Raw genomic sequence first — 12868 nt, 5'->3', positions numbered from 1 at the left:
AATTGTGGGCTAATTTAGTTCTTGCGGCGGCCAGGGGGGCTGCGACTATCTTTAGTTAAGCCGGCGGGCGGGAGAATTGCTACACCTACGTCTCCAGTTCCGGGAACGTTCCATTGATCATCGCTCCACTTGGCGGCCGCTGGCACAATTCCCACTGCGTTCGTCACAGATCCCCTTGTAGACAATTATGTCACTGTCACCCAGCACGCAAACTGATCTTTCAAACAAAAAATCGCCAAGAGCACCTCAATCTCGGCTCCAATCACAGCCAAATCCGGGAGCTTGCCCACCGCCGGAGCCGGAAGTGTAACGCCTAATTTTTACTGATGTTGCACAAGAACTGATTGGGAGCCATGCGCCCGCCCGAGGTTTACCACGTATATAGTCATTCACAGAACCACCTGGCAGAGCGCCAGGAGATCGGACGTGGGGTTCGGAGTGGGATCAAGTGCATGATCACCGGCAAATCGGTGGGAGCTATTGTCGCAGCACTACAAAAAACCAGAACATCCAAGAAAGTATTTCAAAACTATATTGGTAACTTTAATAAATTCCTAAACAAGAATGAAGAAGCTGTAAAACAACAAGATATATACAATATAAACATCTGAATTATATTTATACATATATTTGAAAAAGTACTTAGCTATTGTGATACATTTAATTGTTAACTCCTGGTTTTGTTCAGTGCGGTTGTCCCTCAACTTGAACGCATTTACATCAATCTCGCAGAGAAATTCATTCATTTCGAATCACCGGCCTGCAGTTCGCTCTTCAGAATCCAAGAGGCGGCTCTCAATGCGATGGCCACCACCACCGAGTTGGGGTTTCCCGAGATCGGACGGGGTAGTACTTGGAAAAATAATTCACAAATATAATTACTAATGGATTAAGAAACTATGTTAATTTTGATTACTTGATTACTTTTAATTCATAGTTAAAAAGAATTGAAAATAATGGGAACTTACCACTAGCATCCACCACCCGCACATTAGATACTCCTTTTAATCTGCAAACAAAGTGTATTCTAATCAACCTACATTCGAAATCCGGATCGCTTTTACCTCAACTGGGAGTCCACGACGCTGCCAAGGGCGCATGTTCCACCCGGATGATGGGATCCCAAGCCAACGTGCCGCATCAGACACTCCAGGTAGTGATCCGATGGACGGTTGTCGAAGAAATCCCGCTCGAAGGGGCCGAAGTTGGAGCACTCCTGCACGCGCGGCCAATGGATGCGGGGATGCAGTGCAGCAAAGGCAGTCGAGTTGACCAGCTGCAATGGAACTCAACTAAAAAACGGCCTCAAGAACATATTTAATAGCTTACCTCGACTGCACTTCGAATGGCGGAAATGGTGCAGTCCACGTCCACTTCGTTGCTAAGATAGTTTGGATCTATCAGGGGATTCCTTCGCATATGCCGATTAAGCAGTCCCACAGATCCACGAGAGTTTGGCTGCAGGCAGCTGGAGATAACCACAAATCCCTCCTGCGAGGCATTGTAATAGCGTGGAAAGAGCGCCCGGAATGCTGGACCCTTGAAATTTGATATGGACATCAGAGCAGACTCGTCGATGGCGCCGGCTCCAAAGAAGGTGATGCCGTAGGGCGGGGATCCCGATCCTCCATAGCTGGCCACATTTCCCAGCACTCCAAAGTTTCCCAAGGGACCCGAACCAGAGCTCAGGTAGTTGATCAAGGTCATGGGATTCAAGAGAGTGTTCTGGTTGAGTGTGGGTCCAGTGACTCCCATCGATACGAAAAGTGGAAGATTAAAGTGGTCGTGCAGGTTGTGGCCCACCAAAGGTAAGCTATGCTGAACGGGAATACCCAGTTTCTTCAGGGCAGAAACGTCGCCAATTCCAGATGCCATCAGGAGCTGTGGAGTTTGGTAAGCGCCAGCGCAGAGGATTAACTCTCTTCTCACCTCGATGCTAAATTCTTTCTCCCTGTTCTCCTCGTCCTTAATCCCCACGAGAATCGAGGTGGCCTGGAGGAACGGACTAGTGGCAAGTTGAATCCGTTTCACCAAAGCATCGGGCAGCAGCCGCAGATTGGAGTGATGTATGACCGGGTTAAGGAACTGCTGTACCACCGAATGACGCAGGCCGTTTCTAATATTATACAATGAGCGTCTAAAGATCCAATCCTTGTGGGCGAACTGCGCCTGCGCTTCGTCCAAAGCTTCAGTTAGTTTGGAGTAGCGACGGGGAATTTCGAGCATGTCTGGGTTCTTGGGCTTGGCGGCGGACATGAATGATCTCACTTGGGCCCAGCTCCAATCGCTAAGATTATGGAGATCCCGCCAGGAATCAAAATCCGGTCCGTGACCATCAAAGTGCAGCATGTAGTTCAGATTGGCAGATCCACCCAGTCCTTTGCCCCTCGGGAGGCACTGTCTCCGTTCTATGAGACCCCTGGATGAGTGTTTCTGTGGTACAGAAAGGAAGGACCAGTCATTGATGCCCTTCTGCTGAAAGGTGGTCAGCAGGGGAATCCGACTCAGGAGGCCAAACTGACCACCTGCCTCGATGAGGAGAACACTTCCATTGCTGTTTTTGGCCAGTAGCGAGGTAAGTGTGCTGCCTCCAGTTCCACCACCCACTGGATTTTATCAGTTCACATTCATGCGAAATACAATAAGTTATGATATAGTAATTTAACTTCTGTTTCAACATAAAGCACTCACCAATCACATAGTCAAATGCAAAGTGCCGCTCCTCTGGTGCCAAGACATTGGGTACGGAGTTCTTCAGCAGCGTGCCGGCCAGGACAACGATGACGGAGAGGAATCCTATCACAATGCCAGCCAGAACCAGGATATCTGCAAGGAAAAACCCTCAAGTTGCAGTTGTTTACAATACCTCCCAGCTTACTTTGAAATTTCAGGCCCATGCTGTTCCCTGCGATGACGAAATCTAACTAGTTAGCAGGCGAGAACTGACTGCCGTGGACTTGGTCTAATCCAATTAAAGAATTCAGGGGGTGAGATTTGGTTGAGCGCCAAATTTGAATTGCAATGCACATCGGATAGAGATGACCTGTTGGCGAAATATGAGCGCTTAGTGATGCGTCACCAATAATGGCACAATTAAGAAAAAAAATATTGATTTTACTTATTTTTAATTTTGTTTTTAACATACTTACACGAAAACTTAATTTGTTAATAAAGAACCCTAACTTTTCCCACCATCTATTCTAGCTCGTTTCCCGCCAAATCGCGCCAGTACGGTACTTCGACTAACAGATTGCTATCGATTTGTTCTCATCACTGGCAAGGCAACCGTTCGCCACCTAAATTCTTTGTTTTTGCATTCGGCTGCTCCGAAGATCAACGGAGTCGGATTATTTGATCGACTACAAGCTCTGCGAGATAATATGCGGGCCTCCCTTATCACTCGCCAGTGCAAGCCGAGGCCTGAAGCCAGAACAGCTGCTAGTCGGTCAGCAGTGGAAACAAAAGGCGAGCTGTAACAATAGATCCCGATAATCAGCAGTGGAAGATCACTCGGCGGAGAGCCCCAATTCAGAACAGAGGAGTCCGAACAATGAACTAGCATTAGTACCAGTGAATCAGCAGAGCTTAGAAGAACCTTGCACTCCCGAGGAGCCACAGGTGTCCCACAATGGAGGACCAGCAGGAGGAGAATATGCAGCAGCTGCTAAACTTGTTGCCCAAGGATCAGCGGCAGATCTTTGAGGTGAGCTAAGAAAACCAAAAAATATCCATATTATTTGATATGCATTTTGTACAGATCTTTATCCAGTGGCTCCATGGCAAGTCCTCCGGGCCCATTCAATCGCACCAGAACGCCCTGCTATCCGTGCTTCAGGCGTCCCCCTATCCCGCCCTGCAACTGCTGCAGTTGCTCCACGAACGGTCCAAACTGCACATTGGACAAATAATTTCCACCTTGCTTCGACAGCTGCTAGATGGCGATGTCTCATCGCCGCGTTCTCTTTGTGTGCTGGCCAATTTTCCGGCAAGCGTTTTGGAGGCGGCTACACTTCGTCAGAAATTGATGACACGTCTAGTCGTTGATTCCGTAACCAGTGAACACTTAATGCTGGCCATGTTGGCGCGCAGCGATGGACAACTCCTGGATGATCTGCTGCATGAGCAGCAGCTGACCATGCGGGCGCAGTGTAGTGAGGCGGCGCCCACTAAACTTTTGGTTCTGTGGCTGGCTCTCAATGAAAGAGAGCACTTTGTAGCCAGCGTGTGCCAACATCTCAAGGAGTTTCAGTGCTTCCAGGATGTGACATTGAGAAACAACCTGCTTATCCTACGACTCGCCAATGAGTTTGCTCTGGGCCCGCAAACTTTGGACGAGCTCGGATGCCTTGACAAATTCCTAGCGGAATTCGATGTCAGCGCTGTGCCTGAGGAATTGCAGGAAGTTCATCGCTTTTTCTATGCTGACTTTCAACGCCTGTCCACTTTGCTTAATTTCCTGCGTCCGCGGGAGGTAAGCAAAACGCTAAGAGTTGACGCGCTTCTGCGGGCGCCAGGCGTGCTTCCCTTAATCCACGAAAATGGTATTCGTTTCGAGCATCAAGAGCTACACCGTTTGCTTGAGGATACTTACAAATGGCAGCAGCTGACTCCTGCACTAAAGTGTCACCACCAGGAGGAGGTGGAGATTCTGAGCTACTACACCGCTCTCTGTCATGTGTACGATGTGGTCCTCGACCAAGGCGAACAAACGACGAAGACCAAGCTGGTACAGCTCTCCGCGCAGTTAAGGCAACTGCATCAATTGGGCGCCTTGTGCTCGCTGCTGGAGGACATCTTCCTCTTGGTTTTTCTTCGCTGGGAACAGCTTGAGCCCAACAGTCAGCGGAAAAGGGAAGATGACGAGAATGACGAGGAAGATGATGAACAGTACGTCGATGATGACTTTGCCTCGCAACCACGTCCAACCGCTGTTCACAGCCAGCGCACCCGCTACGGATTCATCTGCCGCTCGGCCTCGCTGCACGCTCTGTTCACCTTCCTCAAGGCGTTTGTCACCAAAAAGCTTCATTCACAAGACTACAAGAGCGCCCCGGAGCAGCAGGGCAGATTTCAGCGCTTGGTGGATGCTATTAGCGAAGCTTTGTGGAAGCTGGGAGTTTTGCAAAAGATAGAACAGTCACTGCTCAAATCGGCGCCATCGATCAGCTGCCTGCTAGAGCCTGATCAGCTGCTCCAGCTGGTTCAACTCCACAGCACTGCCAAGGAAAAGGCCTCCAGCGACGACGAAAGCCGAGAACGCAGCAACCACGTATCCAGTCTCAACCGGCGGAAGGCTCGAAGGCAGCGACGGGCGGTCAGCTTTAGTGGAGGAGTAGCTGGAAAAGCATCCGCAGATGGAGGTCTCACAATGGAGCAGCTGCGGGCACGAGCACAATTACTTAGTGGCAGTGGCAGCAGGAAAAACTCTTCGGTAACCTCTCCATGTGAGCGGTCCATCATTCCCAAAATGCTAAGCACGCCCGAACAATTGGCCATCATGGCGCTCGCTCTGAAGAATTTTAACGATGTTAAGCAGATCATCGAGGTAAGTAGATAGAAATCTGGTAACAAAAGCCTATTTTGTGATTTACTGCTGTTATTGGACTGATCCACAAAACCACTTTTCTTTTCTAGACTTTTCATCTGGGGCAAAGCCAATTGAACCGTGAGCTACATTTCATGGAGCAGCAGCAGCTGGTGAAGCAGAAGCTGTCCGCCATCTATGCCAACTATCAGATTTTAGAGGGGCAGCAGGCCAACTCTGGGGAAACCACCGTGGAGCAAATCAAAGGCGTGGCAGCCAAGGGCTTTGAGTTGTCCAAGATCATCAGCGTTGTGGACAACTTTGCGCAGGCTCAGCGTATTCAGCAAAGCCCAGAGCTAAAGGCGCTCATCCAGCGACACAATTCAAGCGCACAACAGGGATTCCTACAGCAGTTCGAGGAGCGCAATCTGAATGCCCTAATCATATGTGATCTTATAGTGAATCTGGGCTTCAATCGGGAAATCACAAGCAACCTGTTATTGGTCATTCGACGCCAACAGCAGCAGAAGAAGGGCGGCGACGAGGCGTCTAGCACGCCTGGTTCGTCTGAGCTCGGAGCCATGAATCTCCTGCAGAATCTCTGTGAGTGCATGCGTTTGTTAGAGCGATCTGGTCAGCAGGCTGCACTGAATGAGTTGCTCTCTCTAAAGAGCTATCCACTGAGACCGGCAGTCTTGGCTCTACAACTTCAACGAGAGGCCGCGTTTCAAACGCTCTACCAGAAGGAGCCATCCGAATACTCGCATGGCCAGGAGCTGCGCTCCAACGCCAGTCAGTTCCAACAGCTGCGTTCGCGTCACAACTACTACGCCCGCTTTTGCACATATGTCCAACAACTAGCTCGCCTCTTGCAGCTCAGGGATCCCAACCTGGAGTATCACACTACCCAGCTACTTCGGAACGATCCCTACGAAGTCATTGGTGAACTGATCTACGAGTGTGGCATAACACCCTTGGAGATCGAGTCTAGTGTCGCAGCACTACACCTTAATCTCGTCCACGTGATTGCTCTCAACATTTGTCCCCAATTGAGCGAGGAACCCACAAAAAGATTGCCACGCGTTGTGGCTCCACAGAAGCAGGAATCCATTCACAACTATATTTCGCAACACAACCCGTTGTTGGCCCAAGTGTTGCTGGCCATACAGCTAGGAAGTCTTCCCGATGGCGATGCGGGATTGAACTTCTCTTTTTTGGGTCAGCTGATTCATCTGCCTGAAGTGGATGTTCTGGCTTCCATGCATGAAGGGAACCGTGTGCTGGCCGCTTTAAATGCCTACAAGCTGGAAAGTGCTCAAGTGGATGAGTTGGTGACGGATCAGGAACAACTATTGCAGATTCTTCTCCTTGGAATGGGTGGACAAACAGGTAGCTATAACCAATGTATATTCACTTTCCACCTCTTAAAGCTATCTATACTTTTAGATTCCCCCAATCGTCTGAAATCACTAATTGACCACCTCATTGGTGATCTTATTGAAAAGGATCCCCGTAATATACATCTCGTGGTCCACATGGGCAATCTGGGACTGCGAGCACAGCTGCTCAAGGAGCATTTCACGCGCATTCCCAGCAGTCAGCAGGCGAAAGAGCTAATAGAACGCACCCTGCAGCACCGCTCGGCGGATAAGGCAATTCCCACCGCTCTGCGCAGTGAACTGGAGCACACGCTGTCTGACATCACTATATACGCTAGAGTCTCAGCTCTGCTCAAATTCGAGAGCTGGCCACAGGCCTACGACTTTGGACGTCAGACGCCGAATGTGATCTTCGAGCAGTTGCTGCAGAGACGGAGATTTGGTCTGTGTTTGGAGTGGAGTCGGGTGGTTTACCTTGCTGGATCCGCGGGGCAGCAGCGGGTGTGCTTGCTCACCCTATTGGATGCTCTTTTGGAATTGAGGGATGGCGAGGAGCTGGATGAATCCCTTTTGGGCATTGTGGAGATGTTTCCACCCAACCCATTGGTGAATTTCCTGGATACACATAAGGATAAGTTTAGATCGCTACCGCTTCTGCAGTGGGTGATCGATTACCTGGAGGGTCACGCCCGTGATCCGCGTCTCTACAGGAACTATCAGCTATCCCTTGAGTTCCTACGACAAATGGATACCAATGAGCGATCTCCGTTTTGGAAGCTACTCCGCCATCCCTTGCTCATCGTGGAGCAGTTAGTTATGAATGCCCGCTTTGAATTGCTGGGAAAGCTACTAGATGCGGCTCGTTCCAAGTTGCTGAAGCAGAGACCACTTGGTCCATGTCCGTACTGTTTTGAGAAAACGGGCCATGTCTACGATGTCCAGTCCAGTGCTGGTCCAGGAAGTGGAGCGGGAGAAACACCGGCAAAGATACGTTTTCAACTGGGACAAACAACATCCGAGGCTTTTATTCTGCTCAACTTTAACTCCTACCAGCAGGATCACTTTGTGGGCCAGGATTGTTTGGACCTGTTACTGCGAATTTACGCCAGCAAAGCTCTGGACTACCATGTGGCGAATGTGCGTGCTGCTTCTGAGCCGAGTTCTCTTGGCACAGATGTACACAACTCACTGGACTCTCTCTGTGGTGCCTTCGTGATGCCCAAGCAAGCACCCAACCGACAGCAGTGGACGCGGGACGAGGAGGCCAGCCACTGCATGTGCTGTCGGCGAGCAGCCTTCACTATGTTGATGCGGAGGCACCATTGCCGTAGGTGCGGGCGGGTGGTGTGCTATGCCTGCTCCACCCATCGGATACGCATCCCAGAGCTTTACGACGAGTTGGAGGTGCGCATCTGCAATGATTGTGCAGCGAGCAGCACGGCTGGCAAGGATCAAGGAGATGGCACTTCTAGTGAGCGGAGTGCTACCTCGGGACAAGTATCAAAATCTTCTGGTAGGAGTGATTCCTGCAAATGGCAGTTAAGTGGCATTATTACACACGATAAACTGCTGCGCGAGGAGTTCTCCTATGAACACGCGCCCAGTGTGGCCCTCAGTTTGTCCATACTTCGCAATCATGTCGAGCAGCGCAGCTGCGTTGATTTGCTGCTCTTCCACTGCCGCAAACTGGAAAAGCTAATTGTGCCCAATCCCGAAGTGGACTACGGTTTGGTGGCCAAGATGATAAACTGTCTGGCTTTCGCCGCCAAGGTTGGTTGTTACTCTATAACTAAAATGAAGTTGTATTTATAAAGGTCTTACATATTCTAGGTTCGTGGCGCACCAGGAGAGCTGGAAAACATTCGTGAGCACTCGGAAATTATTATGGCAGTGGTGCAGCAGGGCTGTGAGTCGCTGATTCCAACCGGACCGCTCAACAACCACAATCTGCGCAAGCTGGCTGACGCTTTGGTGGAAGCGGAGCACTGGACTTTAGCTCTGGAGGTGCATCTGAAGTGTGGTTTCGCCACCACCGGCGTAATGGCGGCCCACGGACTGGCCTGTCTTCGTGCCGGTTGCTATGATGCAGGTAAGCTCATTCCTTTACCCTCCTAAGGCTGCAAAATGAATCTCTTTTTAGCCCGCGAAAAGTTTGCTCACTGCATGACTCGCCTCTCAAGTGAACAACTCAACAGCAGCATCTGTAAGAACATGTTCGGAGTGGCTTCTACGGAGGCAGTGCTCTTGCCCAGAAAGCGACCACAGCGCGGTCCGGCACTGCTCCAAGAAATCCTGCAGTTGATAGCCGCCATTCCTCAGGTTCAAACCCAACCGGAGACCCTTCACCGAGCCTCACTTATTCGTAGTTCGAATACTTCGCTGGCCTCACTTTTCACACGACGCCGGGAGCCCTACGTTCAGCAACGACCGCTCCAGGAACCGGCTTTGAACATCATGAACGCGCTGGCAGGACTCAAGAACTTAGCCAAGGGACAGTATGGTGGCCAAATGCCGGCTAGCGAGGAAAGTCGCCGGCAGGAGCGTGGCTTCGAGGAATCACTGCACTATGTGCTTACCTATGGCAGTCACGCCGATATTCTCACCTTTCTGATGCGCCGCGAAGAGCTGCGGGCAGCACTTCGCTACTGGCAGCACCAGCAGTTGGACGCGGATCTCTTCATCCAACACATATTCTACCCACAGCTGGCCAACGGCAGCCTTAACGTTTTGATGGACGAACTGCAGCAGTTGGACGACGCTCAATTCACTGCCTGGCGTCTGCCACTACTGCAGACCTGTCGCCATCTGGAGCAGCAGCAGCAACTCAGTTCGCTGTACCAACTGCAGCTGCTGCTAAAGGATCCCATCCGGGCCAGTATGACGTGCGTGAAGTTCTACGCCTTGCAGTGCGAGAACTTTCAGAAGCTGCATGCCAACGCCCAGCACTTGCTGGCGGCCCTCAGGCATCTTCAGGGTGAACTGGATATGGCGGAGTGGGAGCACCTGCAGCGGCAGCAGGTTCGCAGAAACAGCGTGAGTAGCACAGCAAGCGTTCGAGGTGCCTGCTTCGCCATGCAAATGGATGCCAGGGCTCTCAATGGACACATCAATACCATACGGCGACAGTTGGAGGTGGCAAAGTTCTTGGACAAGTGTGAGCGAGAACAGCCGCCAGATGAGCCACTACGAACTATACAAACTCTGAAGCAGGTACTGTCTTGAATTGCGTTTATTCTTACTTTTACTAATACCAAACTTAACCAACGCAAAGATTCGACTTGAGTCCAGTCGTGGAACTTTGCCTACTCTGTTCGAAGGCGCCGCAGATCGCATACAAATTTGCATTCTGATCCTCATGTGCGGCAAGAACATAGACGAAGGGTTTGGCCTGGCTTACGGGTAAGAAAATAGATAAAATTCAGACGACAATGTCCGCTATAATTGTTTTATTTTTAGCATTATGCAGGACTTCAAGTTGGCTGCAATTAAGGTGTTTGGAGCCACTGCTAAGTACCTGTCGAGAAATCAGCGCTTGGGTGAGGTAGAGCGCCTGCTGGACTGCATAGGCAGCAACAACGGCGGCGGCATTTCCACGGAGTCCGATGAAATACTCTCGATTGCCATTAATGCTGCTGTGCACAGCAGTGCGCCGGAGACGAAGCAGATGCTGGATCGGTTGATCAAACGCATCGGCAGTGTGGAGCTGCGGGTCTCCTCCTACATCTACATTGGTCAGCTTAAATCCGCCTATCTGCTGGCCAACAAGCACGAGCGATTGGCGGATATCCGGCGAATCCTGCGGCAGGCCGAGCTTACGGGTCAGGTTCACATCAAGAGACTGTGCGAGATGAAGCTCCAGCTTAGCGCCGTGCCAACGCCTCTGTGATATCCCAACCCTCGAGCAATAACACATTAGTAACCCTTGTTTCTGGGATTTACTAGCTGTGAAAAATATCAATTGATGAATTGTAGCCTTGAAAACTTCTTCATTCTAAAAGACAATAACATATCTAAGCAAATTCGAGCTCAATTTAATTGAGATTTAGATGTACATACACTATTCGAATTGGAATTCATCATTTGATTATTCACCTAGTGAAGGCCCAAGTTGTTTTGTAACTGAGCTAGCATAGATAATTTGTTTTTAGAATTTAACATATACGTAGATCAATTTTAATCTTTCCAAAGGGCCAGCAAGTATTCCTCCCTCCAGCTCAAAAAGACTCTCCCAGCATGTAACCAAATTATATTATTGATTGTACTGTATTTTATATTTATTATGTTATTTTTATATTATACTGTTATATGTTTATTACCAAGAAAACGCGCGCTATTTTTGATATCTTGGGGCGACTGACAACACTGCTCGTGGCAAGTTTACCAGCACTGCCATAGATCTAAATAAGTTGTAAATAAATATAAGAATTAAGAAATGCGGGCGGTTATACAAAGGGTTAAGGCTGCCAAAGTGACGGGTATGCACGGTCAAATAGTTACCATCTATCATTTACAATTATACTGCTCCCCTAGTGCTGGATGAGCTGGTGTCCTCCATTGGACCAGGCCTGTGCGTGCTGGTGGGGATCAAGGCCAGCGACACCGCCAAGGATGTTGAGTATCTGTAGGTAAATTCCATTCTGGTGATAACCAGCTTAGTTCTAGACCACCTAACACAGCTTTCCATTCAAGTGTCCGGAAAATCTTGGCTCTTCGTTTATTCGAGGAGGAGGGCAAGCGTTGGCAGAAGTCCGTCAAGGATCTAAACCTAGAACTGCTGTGCGTCTCGCAGTTTACACTGTATCACCGCCTTAAGGGCAACAAACCGGATTTTTCGGCTGCCATGAAGGGCGAGGATGCGCAGGAGTTGTACAATCACTTTTTGGATCGTCTAGGTCAATCCTACGATAGCAGCAAGATTAAAGGTGGGTGATAGGAACAATCCAGCCGGTCATGTGTTAATCTCACTTACTATAACAGATGGCAAATTTGGAGCATACATGCAGGTGCATATAGAAAACGACGGACCCGTAACCATCAATTTGGAGTCCCCCGAACAAAAAGATACCGACAGAGAAGTGGACAAATGATTTGAAAATATATAACAGCCAAAGACAACATTTATGTACCACGGGGTTTTTAATTAATGTATTCTTTAGCAGCAACTTAAACTAAGAAAAAATCAGCGTACTAGTCCTTAGGCTTCTAACATCTCGAGATCCTCGACTCCCATTCCCTCCTCAAGCTTCTTCTCAAGTTCGCGTGCATCCACGTAGGTGATCTTCTCCTCGGGCAGATCCTCATCCATGAGGGCGGCCTCCTCCGCCGCCTCCTGGGCACGTCGTTGCTTCAGCCCTGCGGCTGGGGAGCGAATCAGGGACATGTTGCGCTGGACATCCTTGACGTCCATCTGTATCTCGATCTGGCGACCCTTGCGCAGACGCTCCATGACAAAGTGGCTGGTGCGTTTCTCCTTGATCTCCGTCACACGCTTGATGGCCTCCAGACCCTTCTGCCAGGTCTCGCGGCTGTATTTGATTGGCACGTTGCGGCGCTTCTCGAACTCGAGACTGGGATCGATGGCCAGCTCCTTGCCGGCGGCCTTGCGGTACGCCTTCGTCCATCCTACCTTGCGGGGATTCTTCTTGCGCTTAAAGGCCTTGTGGCACTTGCCTCGGCAGAACTTGAAGATCTGCGACGGAAAATGGTGAAGCAATATAAACATCGGAGCACATGTAAACAGGATAGCAAATCGTTCTTACCTTGCAATCATTTCGCACGAACTGCACCCCGTGGCCCGGGTATATCTTGCTGGAGCAAAAATAGCACGTTTGAATGCGCATTTTCGCAAATTACGATGGATAATTTGCGAAAACAAAACAAATGCGCAGCTGCTAGCACGTGTGCTGCTGAAGAAGAAGAGAGATGAAAATGTATCGACAGCCACCAGTGCGACCAGTCACTGCTT

General features: G+C 49.8%; 5 protein-coding genes across 9 annotated transcripts; 3 read left to right on the top strand and 2 right to left on the bottom strand.

Moving 5' to 3' along the window:
* Positions 1–84: 84 nt before the first annotated feature.
* LOC27206933 lies at positions 85–3702 on the top strand. The gene is made up of 2 exons (XM_044923443.1): positions 85–2575; positions 2685–3702. Exon 1 carries the CDS (start codon positions 354–356, stop codon positions 609–611), a length of 258 nt encoding a protein of 85 aa, XP_044779378.1. The 5' UTR covers positions 85–353; the 3' UTR covers positions 612–2575; positions 2685–3702.
* On the bottom strand, positions 711–3005 carry LOC27206719 (neither inactivation nor afterpotential protein G). Its single transcript, XM_016182532.3, has 6 exons — positions 2879–3005; positions 2692–2826; positions 1330–2606; positions 1065–1276; positions 969–1009; positions 711–852 (listed from the first exon to the last, which is right to left on the bottom strand). The coding sequence occupies exons 1-6, from the start codon at positions 2895–2897 to the stop codon at positions 743–745; spliced, it is 1794 nt and encodes a 597-aa protein (XP_016035182.1). The 5' UTR covers positions 2898–3005; the 3' UTR covers positions 711–742.
* Positions 3562–11227, top strand: LOC6728523 (zinc finger FYVE domain-containing protein 26 homolog). 2 transcript variants are annotated; one of them, XM_016175142.3, is made up of 8 exons: positions 3562–3703; positions 3758–5545; positions 5635–6913; positions 6971–8673; positions 8734–8992; positions 9044–10113; positions 10175–10302; positions 10360–11227. In XM_016175142.3, the coding sequence occupies exons 1-8, from the start codon at positions 3629–3631 to the stop codon at positions 10787–10789; spliced, it is 6732 nt and encodes a 2243-aa protein (XP_016035181.1). In that variant the 5' UTR covers positions 3562–3628; the 3' UTR covers positions 10790–11227. The 2 variants fall into 2 exon arrangements, with proteins under 2 accessions (XP_016035181.1, XP_016035180.1); XM_016175141.3 differs by having other exon boundaries at positions 3569–3703; positions 3770–5545.
* A 12-nt stretch (positions 11228–11239) lies between these two features.
* Positions 11240–12028, top strand: LOC6728522 (D-aminoacyl-tRNA deacylase). Of its 4 annotated transcripts, none has more exons than XM_016175145.3 (4): positions 11240–11378; positions 11434–11528; positions 11593–11825; positions 11881–12028. In XM_016175145.3, exons 2-4 carry the CDS (start codon positions 11440–11442, stop codon positions 11988–11990), a joined length of 432 nt encoding a protein of 143 aa, XP_016035179.1. In that variant the 5' UTR covers positions 11240–11378; positions 11434–11439; the 3' UTR covers positions 11991–12028. The 4 variants fall into 4 exon arrangements, with proteins under 4 accessions (XP_016035179.1, XP_002103867.1, XP_016035178.1 ...); XM_002103831.4 differs by having other exon boundaries at positions 11256–11378; positions 11434–11524; XM_016175144.3 differs by lacking the exon at positions 11881–12028 and having other exon boundaries at positions 11256–11378; positions 11593–11678.
* Positions 12021–12852, bottom strand: LOC6728521 (probable ribosome biogenesis protein RLP24). The gene is made up of 2 exons (XM_002103830.4): positions 12663–12852; positions 12021–12592 (listed from the first exon to the last, which is right to left on the bottom strand). Exons 1-2 carry the CDS (start codon positions 12741–12743, stop codon positions 12098–12100), a joined length of 576 nt encoding a protein of 191 aa, XP_002103866.1. The 5' UTR covers positions 12744–12852; the 3' UTR covers positions 12021–12097.
* Between the last annotated feature and the right edge of the window lie 16 nt (positions 12853–12868).

This window comes from Drosophila simulans, chromosome 3R (genome assembly GCF_016746395.2).
Source record: "Drosophila simulans strain w501 chromosome 3R, Prin_Dsim_3.1, whole genome shotgun sequence".
Lineage (NCBI taxonomy): Eukaryota > Metazoa > Arthropoda > Insecta > Diptera > Drosophilidae > Drosophila > Drosophila simulans.
Note: the sequence above shows the minus strand (reverse complement) of the source record. Positions and strands in the feature narration are given on the sequence as shown.